Source organism: Malurus melanocephalus, unplaced genomic scaffold, assembly GCF_030028575.1.
Source record: "Malurus melanocephalus ecotype Western Australia unplaced genomic scaffold, MMel_1.1 scaffold_113, whole genome shotgun sequence".
Classification (NCBI taxonomy): Eukaryota; Metazoa; Chordata; class Aves; order Passeriformes; family Maluridae; genus Malurus; species Malurus melanocephalus.
The window spans coordinates 505,015-524,501 of record NW_026623345.1 but is presented as its reverse complement, the minus strand read 5'-3'; the positions used below and the strand labels follow the sequence as shown (position 1 = coordinate 524,501).

Genomic DNA, 19,487 nt, shown 5'->3' with positions numbered 1-19,487 from the left:
GGGAAGTTCTTCATCCGTGGAGAAAAGCAAAAATCAGACCCAGCTTCAAAGGGGACAGGAAGRAAGTTTGGAAAGCCAAAGGCTGGGCAGCCTCTACTCAATCTCCTGGAAGAGAATGGAGCATGTCCTCCTGGCCATGCAGGGGCCCAGGCCCAGGGAGGTCATGCTGGGGAAAGCCAATGGGATTTTTTGGTTGAGTGCCCAATGTACCTACTGCTGCTTGCAAGCACTGGGCTGGGGACAAGAGGTGAGCAATGGGGCCATTTAGCATGACCCTTCTAGGTCTAGATATGGTTTTCTATTCGATTCTTGCTGGCAGAGTGGAGAGATGTGGCCATGATGAGAGGAGAAGTGAAAGATCATATTGCAATGTGAAAATCCCTTTTAGTCATTAGGGCAGTGATGCTCAGATCTTGGAGCAGAGCACAAAGGAGAGGAGACCTCCGTCCTGGATGGGGTCAGCTGCAGAGCTACTTGTTCCCATTTGGAAGCCAGATCTGCTCTCCCATGCCTCAGAGAATTCTGTCAATTCTCTGTAGGCTGAGCCCTACAGCTCTGCTCATTGCTCTAGCCCCAAGCTGCACCGCCCCAGTGCCATCCCCGGGGACTCTGAGCAGTTTTGGGGTGTGAAGGGGAACAGTGCTGGACCAATGGCAGGGTGCCGGTGCTGTGGCCGTACTTTCCCCTCCGCCGCACCTCAGCGCACTTCTGCTTCTGCAGAAACCAGCTGCACTTTTCCTTTGAAGCAGAGCAGAGCCCGCAGGGCCATCGGGGTAGCCCGGGGCATGGCCCAGAGCGTGGTCTATGCCGACCTGAAGTTTGCCGCGGGCCCCTCATCCGCAGTCCCCGACGACAATGACAGTCCCTACGAGAACGTGCCGCTGGGGCCGGTGACAGAAGAGCCCAGCCCAGGTGGGAACCCGCCCGCAGCCGCTGTCGCGGGGACACCCGGGTCGGGGTGGTGGCAGGGGACCGCGGAGTGATGCCCGCGGGTGCTCCTCTCTTGCAGGGCGCTGGACCCGGCGATGGCATGTCCCCACAGCGCCGCTGGCAGCCAGCCTGCTCCTGCTGCTGCTGGTGGTGGCCGTCGTGGCCCTGGGGGCTTGCTGTGAGTGGGTGACTGCCGCGGGGTGGGGGCGGCCGGGGGGGCGGCACCGGGAGCGGGACAGGCTGCTGGGGGGCTCTGGGGGAGGAGGGGTGGCTGGGGCCCGGCTCTGGGGTTCTTTCATGGCCATCAGGAGCTGCGTCCCACTGCCTTTCCCACTGCCTTTCCCAGTGCCTCCCACCCTTTCCCATGGTCTTGCCCCTGTCCTCCCACACAGTACCTGCCGCTCCCTCCCACTGCCTCCCACTTCCTGCCGCTGCCTCCCATTGCTTCCCACGCTCTTTTCACTGCCTTCCCACTGTCTCCCACTCCATCCCATTGACCCTTAATCCCCCCAACTGCCCTCCTGTCACTGCCTCCCATTCCCACTCCAATTTCCCACTGCCTCACATGGCCTTCCACTCCCGCCCACTCCCTCCCACTGCCTCCCATTGTATTCCCACCGCTTCCTGCTGTCTTCCCATTGCCTCCCACTGCCTCCCATTGCCTTCCCATTTTCTTCCAACTGTCTCCCGTTGTGTCCCACTGTCCTCCCCCTGCCCCCAAACCCTCCCACTGCTTCCCATTGCCTGCTGCTGCCTCCCACTGCCTTCCACTGCCTTCCCATTACCTCCCACTGCCTTCCGCAGCCTTCTCCTTGCCTTCCCACTGTCTCCCACTGCCTTCCAATGTCTCCCCTCCATTTGCCACCATTGGCACTTCCTTTGCTTCCCACTGGCACACCCAGGACAACTCCACCCACAGCCAGACCCTCTCATCCTACTTTCCCTCACAAGAGCCATGCACCAGTCAGGGCCTCATGGCCATGTCCATCTCACCTGCCCTGTCCCCAGACTGGCAGGTCACCCGCAGCCTGGAGGACACCTCCCGTGAGCACACAGCCGAGCAGGGCCGCCTGTCACAGGAGCTGAGGGCGCAGGGGCAGAGCCTGGAGCGGACACAGCTGGAGTTGGCGTGGGCCAGGGCAGAGCTGCAGCGAGCGTGGCGTGAGGGCAACATCAGCCAGCTGGTGCTGGAAAGGAGGAATACTGAGCTGGGGCGTACCCAGCTCGAGCTGGAAAGGAGGAATACTGAGCTGAGGAGTACCCAGCTGGAGCTGGAGAGGAAGAATAATGAGCTGGTGCATACCCAGGTGGAGCTGAGAAGGAAGACTGCAGAGCTGGGACGTAGCAAGCTGGACCTGGCTGTATTGCAGGACAAGATGGAGGTGGTGCAAGAGAAGCTCAGGAGCAGTGAGGGCACTGTGAGCAGCCTGCGTGCCTGCATGTATTCAGGTAGAGCCTGACAGGGTGGGGGCACAGGCCATGTCACTGCTGTGGAGATGCGGGGGCTGAACCCAGCCAGACTGGGGCCCCCGAGCATCCACAGAAGGATGAGTGCCTGAGCTGTGCCTCTGCCTCCAGAGTGCTGCCCCAGGGGCTGGATACTCTACAGGACCAAGTGTCTCTTCATCTTGGCGACAATGCAGACCTGGCAGGAGAGCAAGAAAGGCTGCGCAGACAGAGAGGCTCAACTGCTGGCCAAAGAGGACTGGGCACCATTGGTAGTGCAGAACAGGGGGGTTGTGGTAGCCCGGGAGGGTGGGGCTGGGCAGAGCTCTGCAGGGCCAGCGGAGTCAATCCAGGATGGGTGGCACTGGGAGCCCCAGGTGCCCATCCTGGCATTCTGCGGGGAGAAGCACAGCCAGTCCTGGGGCTCCTGGGCACCAAGGCGAGTGCTGGTTATGAAGCAGGTGGTTGACAGCTTCTTTTCCTGCCCCAGGATTTTATGCGGGGTTCTGGTACAAAGTACTGGATTGGAACAAGAATACCTTATGTGACAAGGAGTTCTTCTGTACAAGTGGACAACAAACACCAGTAAGTGCAAAAATGCTTGGCACAAGCACCCACCCTTTTGCCATGCTAGAAAGGTGCTGTTTTGCCCCTGTGACACCCCTCAGCAAAGAGGGTGATGATGCCATGAGCAGTGCCCGAAGGGAGGGGGGTGAGGGTGGAACCAAGGTTTGGTTGTGCCAAATATCCAAGTGGCAAAGAAGAGCAGGAGGAGGGATGTGACCCTTGCTCAGACTGATCTCTGTGCCAGGTGCTCTACCTGCCCCAGCAGCACTGGGATCTGTGGGAGGTGGTGTCCACAGTGAGGATATTGTCACTGCTGCTGTGAGATGTACCCTCTTTCCTAGGCAAGGCTGCCTGGCAATAGATGGTGGGGAAATATGGGATTCGCCATGCCAGCATCTCCTTCAGGGAATCTGTGAGAAACCTCGAAAGCCAAGCAGTGCATCCAAGACCCTACCTCCTTTCCTGGCCAAAGACTGACTGCTGCCACTCCCCTCCATCACTGGACTCAGGGACAGGACCTGGGAGTGCACCCTGAGACCCTGTCCCCAGTTCACACTTTGCCTCAGCTGCGTTGCAAAACTGCTGGGAAATGATATCTCTATTTTAAAGCAAGGATTATGGAAAATAGGCCTTATTCCCCTCTCTCACACTCATGCATACACACATTATACTGCTTTGTACTGTGCCTCTGCGTGTCCCTGTGTGCCCTGGCCAGCACAGCTGTGGCCCAGGTCTCCAGTGCAGAGCCCAGCTCCCACCTTCTCTGTTCCCCCAAGGCTGCCAGGGGTGCAGGATCTGCATCTTTTTGGAGCTGGGGATATGACACGCTGATGTCCCAATGTGTCCATTTTGGGGACCCCTGTGGCTTTGTGGCCTTCTCTTGGCAATGATAGCTCTCACCCTGCCCTTTCTCCTGCGGGCATCACCTGCCCAGGGCTTTGGGCTGGGTTTTGCCTGGGAAAGGTGTGGACAGAGATGCCATCAGCATGAGAAGCTGCTCTCATACCCCTGAGACCGTATGGAAGATGGGGGAGTGCTGGAAGCCCTGAGAATGTGGAGGGTGAATGAGGAAACCCTGAAACCACAGGAAGAAAAGGAGTGCAGTGAAGAGCCCTAAGATGGTGGGAGGTGAATGTGGGAATCCTGAGAGCATAGAAAGAAAGGGGGTGCAGTTCACCTGCAAATTAGGGTGGTGGGAGGAAATGGAGGTGCACTGATAAGACTGCAGCAGAGAGAAGGGAGACATGGAAACATGGGGAAAGGGGAGAAAGGGGGAATGATCCCTAAGAATGTGGTGGGACTTGATCTACCAAAGAAGGGTGATGAGAGGTCCAGGACCAGCTGGGGCGGGTGGGAGAGTCCAGGTGCAGCGCYGACCCTCCCTGTCTCTGCAGTGTTTCTGCAGAGAGGGGGATGTGTTGGAAACTGTTTTTCTAACCTGTACTTGAGACAGCTTCACCACAAGCCCTGCCTCACCCTAACCCACCAGTGGCCTTCTGCAGTGGCCTGATTGCATCAGTGAACCATCTTCTGTATGGACTTCTGTGAAGCCTTCAACAAGGCCCCTTCTAAACTGGAGAGAGATGGATTCAATGGCTGAGCTGTTCAGTGGGTGAGGCTGGACGGCTGCATCCAAAAGATGGTGGTCAATGGCTCAGTGTCCTGATGTGCCCATTGGTGACAAGTGCTGTCCTTCAGGGATCCATACTGAGACCAATGTTATTTAATGCTTTCGTCAACAATGTGAACAGTGGGATCAGCTGCACCCTCAGCAGGTGACACCAAGATGAGTGATGGTTTGACACGCCTGAAGGACAAGATGCCATCCAGAGGGACCTGGACAAACTAGAGGAGTGGCCCATGGGAATCTCACGAATTTTAACAAGGCCAAGCTCTGGAGGTGCCCCTGGGTCAGGGGGTCCTTGGGGTGCCCCGGGATCAGCCCAGGCTGGGCACGAACAGACCGAGTGCAGCCCTGCCCTGAAGGACTCGGGGGTGCTGGGGGTGAGAGCTGGACATGCCCCGGCCATGGCACTCACAGCCCAGAGAGCCAAACGTGTCCTGGGCTGCACCCAGAGCACTGTGGGCAGCAGGGGAGGGAGGGGGATTCTGCCCCTCTGCTCCGCTCTGCTGAGACCCACCTGGAGCATCCAGCCCTGGGGACCCTGCACAGGAGGGACAGGGACGTGCTGGAGCCAGCCCAGAGGAGGGACACCACAATGATCAGAGGGATGGAGCACCTTTCCTGTGAGGACAATTGGGATTGTCCAGCCTGGAGAAGAGAAGGCCCCAGTGAAAACTTACTGTGGCCTTCCAGAACCAAAAGGGGCTACAAGAAAGCTGGAGACAGACTATGCACAAGGATTTGTAACAAAAGGGCAACAGGAAATGGCTTCAGACTGAGAGGGCAGCTCCTGGGAGTGCTCTCATAGAAGGAGGCTGGTGGAGCCAGCCTGATGGCATGGGAAGGCTGGGACAGGATTACAGAAGGTCTCCTACAGTCCCAGCTGTCATGCAAAACAAGGACTCCATGTGTCTGGCTTCTCCTGGGGAGTCCAGACGTCCCCCTGCTCCTGAAGCCCTGAACTCCAGCTCCACTGCCCACAGTGCCACTACAGGAACACACTGCAGACCCCATCCAACCTCTTGTTCGTGGCTGGCTGGCTCAGTACAGCGGCTTACTTGCCCATTTTGATGTGTGGGGCTTGTTCTTCCTTCCCACTGCAGGATTTGCATTTTCACCCACTCCAGTACCAGCAGGCTCCAATCAAACCATCTCTCCAGGCCTCGCTGTGTCCCAGTCCAACACACTACTGGCCAGTTTGGTATTGCGCCCCAGCTGCCTGAGGCCATCCCAAACCCATCATCCAGTGCTCTGATGAACACTTCAAGGAGCAGGATCGATCCTTCAGGGATGTTTCCAAGTGAATGAGGGCACTGCTGATACCCAGTGCAGCCTCCACACCATTCAGGTTTGCCACCCACCCTCTTCTCCTGGCCTCACATATCCCCACTTTGCCTGTGACCAGACCATGGGAAGCCACATCCCAGACCTCAATGGATCATGATAAATGTCCCCATTGCTATGCCCATATCCACAGCCCATTGTTCCCGCAGCAGCAAGCAGGTCCTGCCTGGCTTTCCCCATCAATCCTGGACTATCACGTGCCCAGGAGGTGTGCCTAATCTTGCTGGTATCAAGCTGGGAGAACAAAGCTCAGCTCTAGACTGGTGATAAGCAAGGATAAGAAAAAGGAGCCAGCAGCAAACAGTGACAAAGGCAGGGGGCCGCCAAAAGAACCAACCGAGTCCTCAAGGGGACACCAATGACACCGTCTTAACCAGCTTCACAAGGAACAAGAGGCCCCTCTCAAATAAACCTCAGTGGAAGGCAGCAGAGGTGAGCTGAGGGGTTGGTACAGACCTCTTGTTGAGGAATAAGTCTGCTCCGGTTAGCTGGGCTTGCAAGCTGCAGTTAGAGATGCAGATGGAAATGCAGATTGAGCTCTGGGTGGGAGCCCGAGACAACAAGCTGTGAACTGCCAGCCCTTGGGATAACAAAGAGCAGGAAAATGGGTGGTGCCAGACAGGTAAATGGACACTGAGAGACACAGCAGGAGCGGGAATTGCTGACCTTTTAGATAACAGAGCAGACAACGGATGAGCCAGCAAAGTGGATGGACACAGAGAGGGGGAAGGAGAAGAGGATTGAGAAGGAAAAGCAAGGCTTGAGTGCGGGCAGACAGCGAGGGGATTAAAGCCCTGGATACCCCTTTTATCCCCTCACTGGGGATATCCAGGGCTTATTGGGGATCCCTCCTCAGAGGAACTAGCTTGGGCTCTTTCTGTGTTACTGCACCGTGAATAAATGGCTTTGTTCAATGAGACATCTGAGACTCTTTTATGGGAAACCTGGGGTCGAGGAAACCTAGTCTGRCTGTGTGAGTAGGGTGTAGGGGGAGTCAAGGGGGCACTCGTGGACTCACTGGAGCTGCCCACTGTGAAGAGGCTTTGGTCTCTGCCACGGAAATCTCTGGCGTTGAGAGAGTCCCTTGAATGGTCAGGCTGGGAAGATTCCTAAATATCCTCCCTGTATCACTGGAGCCAAAGCTCGAGGGCAGGGACTGGGGATGTCAACACAGCCATGAGTATGGAAAACAAAAATTCAGCCTCTTTTCCCTAAGTCTGACAAAGGTGGGAGGGCTGCAGATGGCCAGGATGGAACAACTTAACTCTTTATACAACATCCCATACAGCCCCTCAGGTTTATCATGATGATTTCAATAACGTGTCTGCACAAAATGCTGGTGGGGAGAGAAGCTGTTGATCATGTGAAAAATGAAGTTCACTCTCCTATTAAAATTTAAAAGTTTAATAAATGGCAATAGGGGACAGAAAGCAAAAGAAAAACGGCACCTGAGGGGGCACCGGGTGCTTTGGCGATCTGCCAAAAACACTACTGCTATTGACAGGAGACATCTTGAAATACATTTCGTATTGCATCAGCTTAATGCTTATTCATAGACATTTATGCATATTCATACTTTTCCAGGAACTGTCTAGCATGGCACCTCCTCCAATCTGCCTGTTTTAGAGCACGTGCAATTCTGTGTTTGCGGCTCTGAGGGTCGCGTGTGTGATCCCCTGTTCCGTGGTTTCAGCAGATGGTCATTGTTGATAGGGAAGTGTCCATAGCAGGGGACCCTGGACTGTCCATGCAGATAAGCCCATCTGAAGGTTGGGTGTCCCACCAACCAGGCTCCTCTGCACAACAGAGGATGAACATTCCATGATCTCTGACCAGAGACTTCTCACTACACATCCCAAAGCCTCTGTTCTTTCCACCCCCACCCTTTTGCTTTCAGGATCTGTGCTGGCCTGGCAGCTGAGAGTCCTGAGGAGATGGCCTCCCCACTCCAAAGGTTCTGAACTTTGTGATCTCTTTGTGAATGTATGCATCTTTTTCCCCCAGCCCAAGCTGTTTCCTATCTTTAAGGACCCCTGCCGCCAGGGCCTCAGTCAGGGTTTTTTGGTGACTTTCTTTGCAGCTTTTGCATAGTTTTGCTATAATATGAAAAATGTCCTTCATGGAAATGTTTAAGTCACAAGCCATAACACTGCAGTTTAACCACAAGTATTCTGTAACTATGTCTGAGTTACAAAAGAGAAACAAAAACTCCAGTGATTCTTTTACCACTGTGTCTGCATTACTTATAAAAATAAAAAAAAAGGCAACATTGTACACATAGGACTCATCTTAATATGTGTGAAAGCCAACAGTATAATACGTATTTATAACAACCACTTGTCCCATGCCCAGCAGCCTTTTGGCGTCCAGGACACCAGGCCCGGCTGTTCTCCTCTCTCGGGATGGGAACCCAGGGTCYGGTGTCACCCCAGGACCTCCACAGATCCTGCTGCTGGCCCCATGAGGCTCTGCCCAGACCCACCCGGCTAAGACCCGCTCTGCCCAGACCCACCCCATTCTGGGGTGCAATCCATGGACCTTGGATGGCCTTGGACCCTGGACCAGCAGTCAAGGGAATTTCCCCATGYAGTTGTAATGGCTGCTCAGTCAGGTCTTCTTTTCCTTCGAGTTAAAGACATGGTAACTCCTCCAGGGCACGCAGCCCATGAGCATCACACCATGGTGCCACTGCCATCACCCAGTGCCCATCCTGTGCTGGRGTGTCCCTGTGGCAATGGACAGGGGCAGGTTCTCAGCTGGGCTAGACACTGTTCAGCACCAGCCCCAGCAGCAGGTTGTCCTAGTGGCTGTCATCCTCATCAGGGACTGCAGGGCACGTGGGGGCAGTGAGCAGGATCCTCAGCAAACTTCAGTTTATTGTAGACCACTCCATGCAGGCGGCTGGGCAGCAGCAGTCCAGGAACCCAGTCCTGTCCTTGTGCATTGTGGTCAGGTGGCAGACTGTGGCTAAAACCATGTTGGGTGGAGACACATCTTTGCATGCAGAAAAGCAGAAGTAGCTGCTTTATTTGCAAAAAGTGGTTCGTTTCTGCGTATGCTCTCACTTTGTGGGGTCGGAGATGCGTGAGCTCTGTCCTGGACAACGTGCTCTGTGTCCAGGTCCCCAGGCTGAGAGGAGCCCAAGCCCATGTGTACTGGCCACAGCAGGGCTACACTTCCCCATGCATCACCTTGCCCCTCCCAGCCCCTGCTCAGGCTGACAGGGGCCACTGACTGTGGGGGTTTGGTCTTTTGCATAGGCAGGGAGGGAGACCCGGGGATATCTGTGCCAGAGCTGCATGCTGCTGGAGCAACCCAGTGGTCTGCACTGAATCGAGAATAGCCTCTGGGACCAAGCAACTTCAAATCAAGCCCCGGCAGGCTTTCTAGGCTCTCACACATCACTYAGTCCCAAAACAAAGTGAGGGTGTTTGCTGGGATCTCCTCAGACAGGGAAAGCATCAGCAAACAAGCTGCTGTCCAGCCCAAGCCCTCCGTAGGACGGCAGAGGCAAAGGGTCACCTCTCAGCAGTGTGCCCCAAGAAGCATAAACCCACCACCAGAAAGCCCAAAGCTTCCAGGGACCTGTGTCAGCCCGCACAGGAGCTGCCTCACGCTGCCATGAGGATGCTCAGATTGCTCCTGGTTCTGTGCTGGCTCCTGGACACAGARTACCAGGTGCAATTTCCCAATGGGCAGTGATGCAACCAGGTCAGGGAGCTGGAGGCTGCACCTCCATCTAACACCCTCATACCCCAAAGCCAGCAGCAGTTATTGGCAGAGTTTATTGGCAAAGTGCAGAGTTCCTGGGGGTAAAGAGACAGCAGTGCCTGGGAATGGCCATGCACTGAGGTCAGGCAGGGAACAGAGTGGTGGCWCAGGCTGGGGGTCCCCGTGGCCATCAGGGTCTCACACAGCTGTAGGTGGTGTTTCCCCAGAGGAAGGCGGGAGGCGAGGACTGGATCCACTGCACGGTGGCTGCGCTCTGCTTGCAGATCCATCTGAGGGCTTCCATGCATGCTCCACCTGACAGTCCCAAGCCTGACACYCTGCCACAGACCTGGTAGGACCTGGCATAGCGCTGGATTGGGACAGTCCTGCAAGGGAGACAGTGGGCTGAAATGGAATGGGCAGGAAGAGCTGAGGCTGTTCCATCAGCAGCTCCTGCAGCCAGGAACCAGACGCTGCACAGGGATGCTGTGGGGCAAAGCTCACCCTGCCCATGAGCACAGGCTCCTGCCACCCTCCTCCCAGTTAGGCCACATGCTCTGATGTCCCCTGCTCCATCACTCACAAGGCACCCCCAGGTCACTCCTGGCAGGGCTAAACACTGACTGCACCAACCAAACTGGGAATCTGCTTTTGGGGGATTCTCCACAGCCCTTCACCCAGGCTGAGTGTGGGCACCCTGCTAAAAATACCCCTTCCTTATAATGCCCCAATGCATTCCTGGAAAGACAAGAGGCAGCCAAAATATGGAGCACTCCCTGCATGCCAGWGGATTGCCTGTCCCTCACTGTCACCTCCCCTAGCCCTGGACCCTCAGCAGCCCTGGCTGGGAACAAGCTGACAGCCTYACCCCTCCAGTGTGGTGCCATCCAGCCACTTCCAGTCAGACCTGAAGGGATCCTGCCTCAGCCCCACGTGGAAGATCTCCATGTGAGCTGTGCGCACCAGGAAAGCCTAGCACAGGAGAGGACCCACATGAGACCCCTGGGGGGACACACAGCCCAGCCACACAGTTCATGACAGGGGCTGTGCTGCATGGGCACAGCACTGCCAGCTCCCTGCCTGGTTTTGGGCACCTGGACCAGGGAGCTGAGACAATGCTGTGGTGGGTGACCACTGGGGTCAGCCCAATGCTGACAGGGAGTTGGACAGGCCAGGCTGGGTGCACTCACCAGGGTGGTGTTGGCTTGGACAGTGGCCAGCTGTGCCCCTCTGAAGTAGCAGTCCTCTCTGCTCTGATCCCAGCTCTTTCTGGCAGAGGAGAAGTAGTAACACTGCCCTGCATCCCAGAGCCAGCCGACTGGGCAGAACTGGCATGGCCCTGCACAYCAGAAATGCAGCAGCTGGGATGGGGCACCTGGCAGGGGCTGCCACCAGTCCCAGCTCAAGGGACAGGAAAATGACAGCAGACAGTCCAGGTAGCAGCCAACCCAGGGTGTTCATATTTTYTTCCCCCAGAGAGACCACTCAGCACTTGCCCTGATTTGGGAGCCCAGCTCCAGCCTTCCAGTCCCAGACCCCTGGGAAGAGGGGCTACTTACAGGGATGTGCTGGCATCGGGCAGGGCAGGGAGATGCAGGTTTGGGGAGGGGATACACAGTTTCCAAAGMGCTGGGAACTCAGTCAAGGTTTCAGCTGCACCAGAAGCTGATACCATCTGGCACAGGGATGCTGRTGGCAACCATGAGCCTGGTGCTGGTGGCGTGCCCAGGTAGGATTGAACCATCTGGGGTCATGGCTTTTAAAGAGCTCCTGGCAGTTCAACCTGCTCAGCAGTGCTGGGGCAGCTCACCATGCCATGAGCCAGGCAACAGGAACATGGGTGAAGGCATATAGGGATGGAGCTGGGAGAAATGTCCTCGAGTATTGACAGATCCTGCTGCTTKAAAAGAGCATCCAGGCCCTCTCCAAACCTTATCCAGGAGCCCACCAGACTCTCTTACCTTGCAGTGTCTGTTTCCCATAGCTGGGGCTCTCCTCTGTGCCCCAGAGACAGTGGGTACATCTCTCTTGTTGTTGCACTAAATCTACGAAAGAGGAGCACAGGGGTGTCCCAGAAACTCTGGGCTCCTGCCCCCAGCAGCACCTGGTGTCCTCTCCCTCAGGACAGCCCTATGGCTGTGGGTAAGGTGTCCCCTGCTTCAGGTACACCAAACCTGCCAAGGTCCTTGCAGCCTTTTCTGTACTTGGGAGCCCTCCACACAACAGGCTTTCGGGGAAAGTGCTGCTGTCTTTTGGTTTCAGTATCAGCGCTCTCCCTCCTGCCTTCCTTTCTTTGCCATGTGATGGAGTGGCTTTCCCCAAGCCCACACTGTCGCCCCAGCTTCCTCTCCCAGACACGTGGGTGGTGTTTTGCCTCACCAATTTTCCTGCTTGCCCCAGAACCCTCAACACCCTCAGCCCCAAGCAGAAGTGCCCAGCTCCGTGGGGAAGTTGCAGCTCTGTCTGTTGGTACACAAACCCTGCRATGCCAACCCCAACCCCAGGACCCCAGCTGTAGAGATCCTGGCACAGGCACATTGGTACTTACAGTGGAAACTCAGGCTGACGAGGATGATTTGRGCCAGCAGGAGCATCAGGGAGAGGAGACCCAGGCTGAGAGCTGCCCAGCACCAGGGCAGGCGCACTATCTGCTGAGGAGCTGAGAAAAGGAGTTAACATAGACCGGGGGGGCTTGGAGGGAGCAGTGGGGAACCCTGAGCTAGAAAAGGTCTGTGAATCCCATGTGGGATGTCAGGAAGCAGTGGGGGGAGTCTGGAAAAAGTGGGGTAGAACCTGTTTGAAGCAGCTTGACTGTCCTAGAAACCATCTCCCTGCACACAACACTTGGTGGGGAGAGCAGAGAGGGGGATGTCTGTGTCTGCTGTGGCATGGGGTGCAGAGGGCATTCCCTGCCCTTGAGACCCTCTTGATCCCCACCCTGAGTGCAGGCAGTCTGTAAGAAGGCTGGAGAGGAGCTGTTTGAGAGAGGACACCCAAAAAGGAAGGGGGGAAGGGTCCAGGTCTAGGAGGACATTTCTGGGGAGGACAAGGGGCTGCAGGAGGGCAGGGATCCCACTGAGAGAGCTGGGGGGCCATTACCTGGTGTGGGGCGAAAGCGCAGGTCAGCGTACGTGACACCCTCTTCCATCCCTCCCTTGGTCTCCTGCTCTGCAGCCCACGAAGGTAGCAGCAACCCTTTCCCAGCCCAGCTTGTCAGACGGGTGTCATGCAAAATGGAAAGTGTCACTTCCTGGTGGGGTCCCCAGAGGCACCACCTGGGACAAAAGCCGAGGTGGGGAGGTGGCTGTGAGACTGCCAGACACCTGGGGCAAGGGACAGCCCTGTCGAGGCCAGCACCCAGACATTGCAGCAGGAGGAGTCCCCGCACTCCTGGCTTTGGGGCAGCGAGCAGTGGGGGTGGCTGCTGGCTCAAACATGGAGCCAGGGCTGGGCTGGGCTGGGCTGGGCAGACACATCATGGAATCATAGAATGATCTGGGCTGTAAAGGACCTTAAATGTCCTCTCATTCCAAGCCTCCGGCCAAGGACAGGAACACCTTCCACTAGATGAGGTTGTTCAGAGCCCCATCCAAGCTGACTCTGAACACTTCCAGGGATGGGGCATTGACAACTTCCTTGGGCAACTTGTTCCAGTGCCGCACCACCCTCACAGTAAAGAATTTCTTCMTAAAACGAGGAAAGCTGTATGAGAAGCTGCTGAGGTACTTRGTTTGTTCAGCCTGGAGAAGAGGAGACTGAGGGGAGACCTCATCACAGGCTACAACTTCCTCACAAGGGGTAGCAGAGRGGCAGTCCCTCCCTGGTGACCAGTGACAGACCCAAGGGAATGGTGTCAGGGAAGGTTTAGGTTGAATATTATTAAAAGATTTCTCACCCAGAGGGTAGTTGGGCACTGGAACAGGCTTCCGAGGGAAGTGATCACAACACGGAGACTGACAGAATTAAGGAAGTGTTTGTACAATGCTCTCAGGCACATGGTGGGAATGTTGGGGGTATCCTGTACAAGGCCAGGAGTTGAACTTTGATGATCCCAGTGTGTCCTTTCCAACTCAGGATATTCTGTGATKCTATGATTAATATCTACCTTAACCCTGCAGTTTGAGACTTCACTGTCAGTTTGAAGCCATTCTTCCTCATTCTATCACTAAACAACTTTGTAAAAAGTCTCTCTTCAGCTCTCTTGCAGTCCTTCAGGTGCTGAAAAGCTGCTTAAGTTCTCCTCCACAGAACCTTCTCTTGTCCAGGCTGAACAAGCTCAACTCTCTCAGTCTGATCTGCCCTAGGGACTGCAAGGGAAGACTCAGTATCCTTGGGGCAGAGGACACATTCCCATGGCCCTCTCTTCGAGCAGCAAGTATTTGCTTGTATTTGCTTACAAGTGGTTTCTGCTACCCTTTCTTTTTGGTGGGGCTGCAACTGCATCTCAGCCCTGGAAATTGGGGGGGCTGGGGTGCTCCTTCCACAGCCCCAGCCTTCAGCATCATGGGCTGCCATGGTGGCCATCCCTGCCGTGCCGCCGTGTGGGGAGCGGCAGAGTCCCCGCGACCCCCGGGAGCCTGCGGGCAGGCAACGATCCCGCAGCGGGCTGGCGGCTATCGCTGGGGGAGGATGTCTCCTCCAGGACTACGTTTCCCAGCGGCTCCTCCCGGGGCTGCACATGCTCGATGCGGCTCCCGGCGCCTCCCGGCAGCTCCCGGCGCGGCGCCCGGTGCGGCGTAGGGGCGGTCGGTGCGGCTCCCTGTGCGGCTCCCGGTGCGGCTCCCGGTGTGGCGGATCCCGGCGCGGATCCCGGCGCGGCCACCGGGGCGGCTCCCGTCGGTTCCCGGTGCAGCTCCCGGGGCGGCTCTCGGTGCAACTCCGGTGCCGCCCCCGGCGGGGCATCCTCCCGGTGCGCCCTCGGGAGCGCACGGCTGAGCCCGGCGCTGCTCTGTGCCCGCCGCCGGCCCGGGCCCGAGCGATCGCGGGCACCCCCTCCCCGGGCCGGCAGGATGCCCCGCGGGCGAGCCTGGACGCAGGCGGAGGTCAGCAGCCTCCTGTCGCTGGTGGGGGGCTCGGGGGAGGCCGCCCTGCTCATGGCCTCCACGTCGCGACCCAACGAGGCGCTGTGGCGGGAGATCTCCCGGGGGCTGGCGGCGGCCGGCTACGGGCGCAGCGTGGCCCAGTGCCGCTCCAAGTGGAAGGCGCTCAAGCAGGCTTTCCACTCAGAGCGGGAGACGCGCCGGAGGGCAGGACACCACTCGCCCCGGCTGCCGCCGCACTACCGAGCCATGAAGAGCATCTGGAAGGCGGCTGGGAGGCCCGTGTTCGGCGAGCGGAGGATGCCAGGTRGGTGCCGGGGACGGGCGTGTGGGCTTAGCAGCGTGGCTGGTCGTGGGGTGCTGGTGGAGCATTGTTGCTGCGTGGACACCCAGGGTCTGTTGATGGTCTTTCTCTTCCCCTAGATATGGTGAAGCTGCCTTCCAGGAAGCGCAGGTCAGCCCGTGCCACACGGTCTTCGTCCTCACCAGAGCCACCAGGTACCCGTGGGCTCAGGCAGCCAGAGTGGGGCATGTCCTGGCTGCGAGGTGACAGACACCCCTCTTGTCCCAGTTATTGAAGCTCTTTTGTGCACCCCTTCACCTCCTTCTGCAGAGCACGATGTTGGCGGGGATGACCCTGGCACGCTCCTGTCGCCGATGCTGCAGTGTGCAAAGGGCGAGCCACAGAGTCGTAAGTACCAAGCCACGACTCCAGCCCAAACTCGTGCCAGCATGATGGGAATGGGAGGCTTAGGGGATCAGGGARTCCATCATCTGTCCCTCTGCAGGATGGCTGTGTTAGGACTTCTGTCTCCAAAGGCTTTGGCTCTAAACCAGCCCCTGAGCATGAGGGGATGAGGATGGCTGGGATAGTGCAGGAGAGGGTCCCAGCCTGAGGGCATGGCAAGGCTGCTGGCTGCCCTATGGCAGATCACAAGGCACAAGGCCTGTATGGGACAGCGGCCCTGATACAGCGCAGGGATCTCTTGTGACTGGTAGCACTGCCTTTCCTTCAGCAGTTCCTGGCTCCACACTTGCCCAGTAACACCACAAGGTTTCAGATGAGTTAGGGCTCTGTGTGAGGGCCAGAGCTGCCTGCAGCTCCCCTGCCCTGCAGCCCACCCAGGCGTGTATCCTGCACCCCCCTCACTGTGTGCACTCCCAGGGATCTGGCACTGAGGTGATGCAGGATGCATCCCTGAGTCTGGTTTGCGTGGGTGCCCCAGCCAGCCTCCCACACTGGGTAACTGCCTTCTGTCTCCCCAAATTCCCCCTGCAGTTTCAAGTGGATGTGGGATTCTCCTTCACTTCCAGTCCTAATGTGTTGTGTAGCGTTGCTGCGCRCTGCTCCGCCGCTGCTGCCTTCCAGCCCAGGGGTGGCTGCATTGCAGTGGTGGGTGAGTGACTCCTGCTTTTGTACCTAGCTCTGAAACGCTTTGGGGCCCTGCAGGGCACTCTGGAGCTATGGCTAGGGCATGTCAGGCTGTGGGGCTGGCTGGGGCAACCGGGCAGACCCCAAGCTGGCGGCGATCCACCAGCAGGTCCCTTCAGATGGCGTATCTCTCCTCTCTGCTTTCTCCCAGCAGCTGATGGGGACCATGTTGCTGGAGTGCCACCCACGCACCCCACCATGCCACGTAAGGCTTTCCTTGCCCTGCTCAGCCCAGTAAACCCCCTCAGCCCCATGAGCAGGGTCTGATTCGGTTCTCATTGCAGACGCCAGTTGCTGCTTCCCTCCCCTCTCCCTCCTGGGTGAGTACCATGCCCTGGCTACCATGCTTGTTTGCCCTGGCGCAGGAGGTGGCTGCAGCTCACAGGCTGTCTCTGCTCTCCCTGCAGGCTGTCACACTGAAGTGAAGCAGGAAGGAGCTGAGGAAAAGGCTGGTAAGTGTCTGCAGCTTTGAACTCCAGGGCACAGCTCTGTCCTGTCCTGCAAGTGGGAATGCTGGGCACAGGCTCCCAGAGGCAGTGCCCTCCCAAGGCTCTGTGTCATGGTCAAGCTAAGTTTGGGGCTTGGGTGTCTCCCTCACTCTGGCTGTTGCCTCCATGCCAAGCTTTCGTGACAGGTTTTCCTGGTGAGATGTCCCTGGGGACGGGAAGAAGAAACCAAATGCTGCCAGCGGCTGCCACAGCCACAGGCTCCCACGGGACAGCAGCCATGAGCGAGCAGCCAGCAGCAGCTGAAGATGCATCAGACCCCAGCCTGCATGGTGGGTGCTCCCTGCAGCTTCCCAACAGCCTCACAGGGAGCTCTTGGAGCCACAGTGAGGTGTCACTGACCCCTCTCTCACTGCAGGGTCTGGTGTGGCGGGCTTGCTCCAGAAYGTCCAGCAGCTGCTGGTGCAGATCCTGCAGACGTCACGGCAGCAGCAGGCGCTGCTGGAGAGCCTGGCCAGTGACACAGTGTCCCACCTGCACCTCCTCTCCCACAGCCTCGTGCAGGTGGGAGAGACCCTGCACCAGCTCCTGCTCCGGCCGCAGACCCATCCTGGCCCCATTGGCCACTACATCCCCCACATGCCCCTTCTTGAGGGTGGCCCCGGAGTGCCCTGCTCCCCCAGTGCTCTCCACACTTCCCTGGATCACAAAGAGGAACCTCAGCTGTCCCCTAATGCCAGGTGCATCACCCCATGAGTGCCACCRGCACTGGCCCCAGGCTTTGCTACACAGCCACGGCACAAATCTTTATAGCAGAGGTTCCAGATATTTTGAAAGTTTATACTAGAGAGACATTTTAATAAAATTAAAAATAGCTTTTCTACCAGTGATGGCCACTGATCAATTCTTTCCTCCTCTCTGGGGAATGTTCCCCTTCTGAGTTTCGAGATGAGCAGGAGGGGAACTCATCTATTTACAGACTCTGAGAAACTCCCAGCCCACACAGCATAGGGTAGATATATTTTGTCTACCCTTCCATGTTCCCCTGCCTGGGGAATGTGCTGCTGGGCTGTGGAGCCGAGCAGGGCAGCTGCCAGGACTGGAGAGCARGAAGCCCAGACTGCCAGGCTGCATCCTTCTCCAAGGGAGGAGGCTGGGGTGGGTAATGCTGGGCAGCACTGGGGCTGAGGAAGCAGTGTGTGCAGCAGCTTGATGTCTTCGTCTTGATGTCCCTTGATGTCCAGGTACTCACCAGGTCCCTTCCAGGGGACAATCTGGCCAGTGCTGCAGGGATCCTCCTGCTTCAGTGCATGGATCACCATTGGGTAACAGTAGCTGCAGACATGCCGTGGCCACTGACTCCTGTTTGGACCCCACCACCTTCACCAGTTTGTATGCATTCTCCTTGGGGATGGGGCCATTTGYTTTCTGCCTCTAGAATCTCTTTGCCACATTCAGGGAGAGAAAGTAGTCAATACTGCTGGTGTAGGGTGGATAGACCTATCATGGGAATAGTCCTGCCATGCCACATGCCACTTGGTGGAGAGCTGGCATGTGGCCTGCCACTTCTGGAAGAGAAGGGACACCGTGTAGAGGCTAGGCTATGCCAGGTCAAGTCCAGCCAGGAAAGTGGGCAAGCAGTCCATGTTGAAGCAGTTGAGGATGTATTGATGGATCCACATCCTGGATGCCATGCATCACCTTCAGGATGAGATCGCAGTACATGTCCCTGAGCTCCTGCCCCTTCCCACTGCACACYATGCCCCACTGCCTGCCCCACCATCTTCCAGGAGCTTGCCAGGGCACCCCACGTCCTCCAGATGCACATTCCAGACAGCTGGAACACCCCATGTGTGGCCAAGCCGTGGAGAGGAACGGGGCACAGTCACAGGGCCCACCAATAAGGTAGCAGGGGCACAGCAGGGATCACAGCACCAGTGAGCAACAACATCACAGCCCTGATGTCATCTGTCAGGGAGAAGCRTGGGTGGGCAGTGCTGGGAAGGCCTGTGACCCCCTATGGCACTGTCCCTCATCCCACACTCCCCTCTGTACCCTGAGTTGGACAGAAGGGCATACCACAGAGGCACGCTGGCCTCGTGACACAGTGGGCTGGGAGCTGGGTGGTGCTCCCRCCACAAAAATCCTYTGTSCTCCCAAGCAGGAGCAGAAAGCAGCTGGCTGCTGGCCGGCAACTCTGGCCCCAAGCCTCACGGGGATGGGACCACCGCCTGCAAACATCTCTGCCCTGAATTTCTCTCCCTGTGATGTATGAGGGTGAACAAAGATAGGAGAAAGGTGGGATCTCCCTTCCTGAGCCCTGCTGCTTGCACCAGGGAGGTTGCAGTGGCTGGGCTACAGCTGTCCATGCTCCGCACTCACCGTGCTGTGTTCTCCATCATCCAGCTGATTACTCTGTCATGCTCCCCATCCATCCCACTGAGTTACCCACCACCCAGTTATGTTCCCCATTATCCCACCACGCTCCCAACACCCTGGYTTGGTCCCTGCAATTCTGCCATGCTCCTTACTCGAGGGTACAACTTACTATTGCACCATTCCCTCCACCCTGGGGTACTGGGGCAGTGGGACAGGCTGTCCCCTGTCTATGCAGGTCGCTGGCAGAAGGTGAAGGGCAGAGAAGGACACTGAGATGGGGGTGCGGGAGGGATCTGGCTGCAGAGACTGTGGGAGATGTCCTGGGGGCTGCAGGTCGGCAGTGCATGGGATGGCAGCGGAGGTGCAAGTGGAACAGCACCGGGAACCAGGGGGGCTCGGCAGAGTGTGCAGGGGAGAGGCGCAGGGGGCTGCAGTGAGGGGCGCAATGAGGGATGCAGTGAAGGGTGCAGTGGGGAGTACAGTGGGATGCAAGGGGTGGCAGTGGGGATGCCGGGGGTGCAGCAGGGAGGCAGTGGGGCTGCAGAACGGTGCAGCGGGAGGCAGTGGGG

The 19,487-nt window shown here is 57.5% G+C and overlaps 3 protein-coding genes across 4 annotated transcripts; 2 read left to right on the top strand and 1 right to left on the bottom strand.

Annotated features, from left to right (window-relative positions):
- The first annotated feature begins 785 nt into the window (after window positions 1-785).
- LOC130575574 (B-cell differentiation antigen CD72-like) lies at window positions 786-2,965 on the top strand. Its single transcript, XM_057369545.1, has 6 exons — window positions 786-912; window positions 1,010-1,108; window positions 1,939-2,164; window positions 2,291-2,379; window positions 2,509-2,648; window positions 2,867-2,965. Exons 1-6 carry the CDS (start codon window positions 786-788, stop codon window positions 2,963-2,965), a joined length of 780 nt encoding a protein of 259 aa, XP_057225528.1.
- Window positions 2,966-9,625: 6,660 nt separating this feature from the next.
- Window positions 9,626-12,770, bottom strand: LOC130575573 (killer cell lectin-like receptor subfamily G member 1). The gene is made up of 6 exons (XM_057369544.1): window positions 12,722-12,770; window positions 12,171-12,281; window positions 11,584-11,667; window positions 10,813-10,961; window positions 10,491-10,594; window positions 9,626-10,008 (listed from the first exon to the last, which is right to left on the bottom strand). Exons 1-6 carry the CDS (start codon window positions 12,768-12,770, stop codon window positions 9,813-9,815), a joined length of 693 nt encoding a protein of 230 aa, XP_057225527.1. The 3' UTR covers window positions 9,626-9,812.
- A 1,797-nt stretch (window positions 12,771-14,567) lies between these two features.
- On the top strand, window positions 14,568-17,415 carry LOC130575597 (uncharacterized). Of its 2 annotated transcripts, none has more exons than XM_057369584.1 (8): window positions 14,568-14,968; window positions 15,085-15,159; window positions 15,275-15,352; window positions 16,248-16,298; window positions 16,378-16,413; window positions 16,501-16,545; window positions 16,728-16,871; window positions 16,958-17,415. In XM_057369584.1, exons 1-8 carry the CDS (start codon window positions 14,632-14,634, stop codon window positions 17,293-17,295), a joined length of 1,104 nt encoding a protein of 367 aa, XP_057225567.1. In that variant the 5' UTR covers window positions 14,568-14,631; the 3' UTR covers window positions 17,296-17,415. The 2 variants fall into 2 exon arrangements, with proteins under 2 accessions (XP_057225567.1, XP_057225566.1); XM_057369583.1 differs by having other exon boundaries at window positions 16,245-16,298.
- Window positions 17,416-19,487: the final 2,072 nt, after the last annotated feature.

Coding starts and splice junctions, on each gene's coding strand:
- LOC130575574 (XM_057369545.1), top strand. CDS start 786: ATGGCCCAGAGCGTGGTCTATGCCGACCTGAAGTTTGCCGCGGGCCCC. Junction 913..1,009: donor GACAGAAGAGCCCAGCCCAG/GTGGGAACCCGC, acceptor CCTCTCTTGCAG/GGCGCTGGACCCGGCGATGG. Junction 2,380..2,508: donor GCGTGCCTGCATGTATTCAG/GTAGAGCCTGAC, acceptor CTCTGCCTCCAG/AGTGCTGCCCCAGGGGCTGG.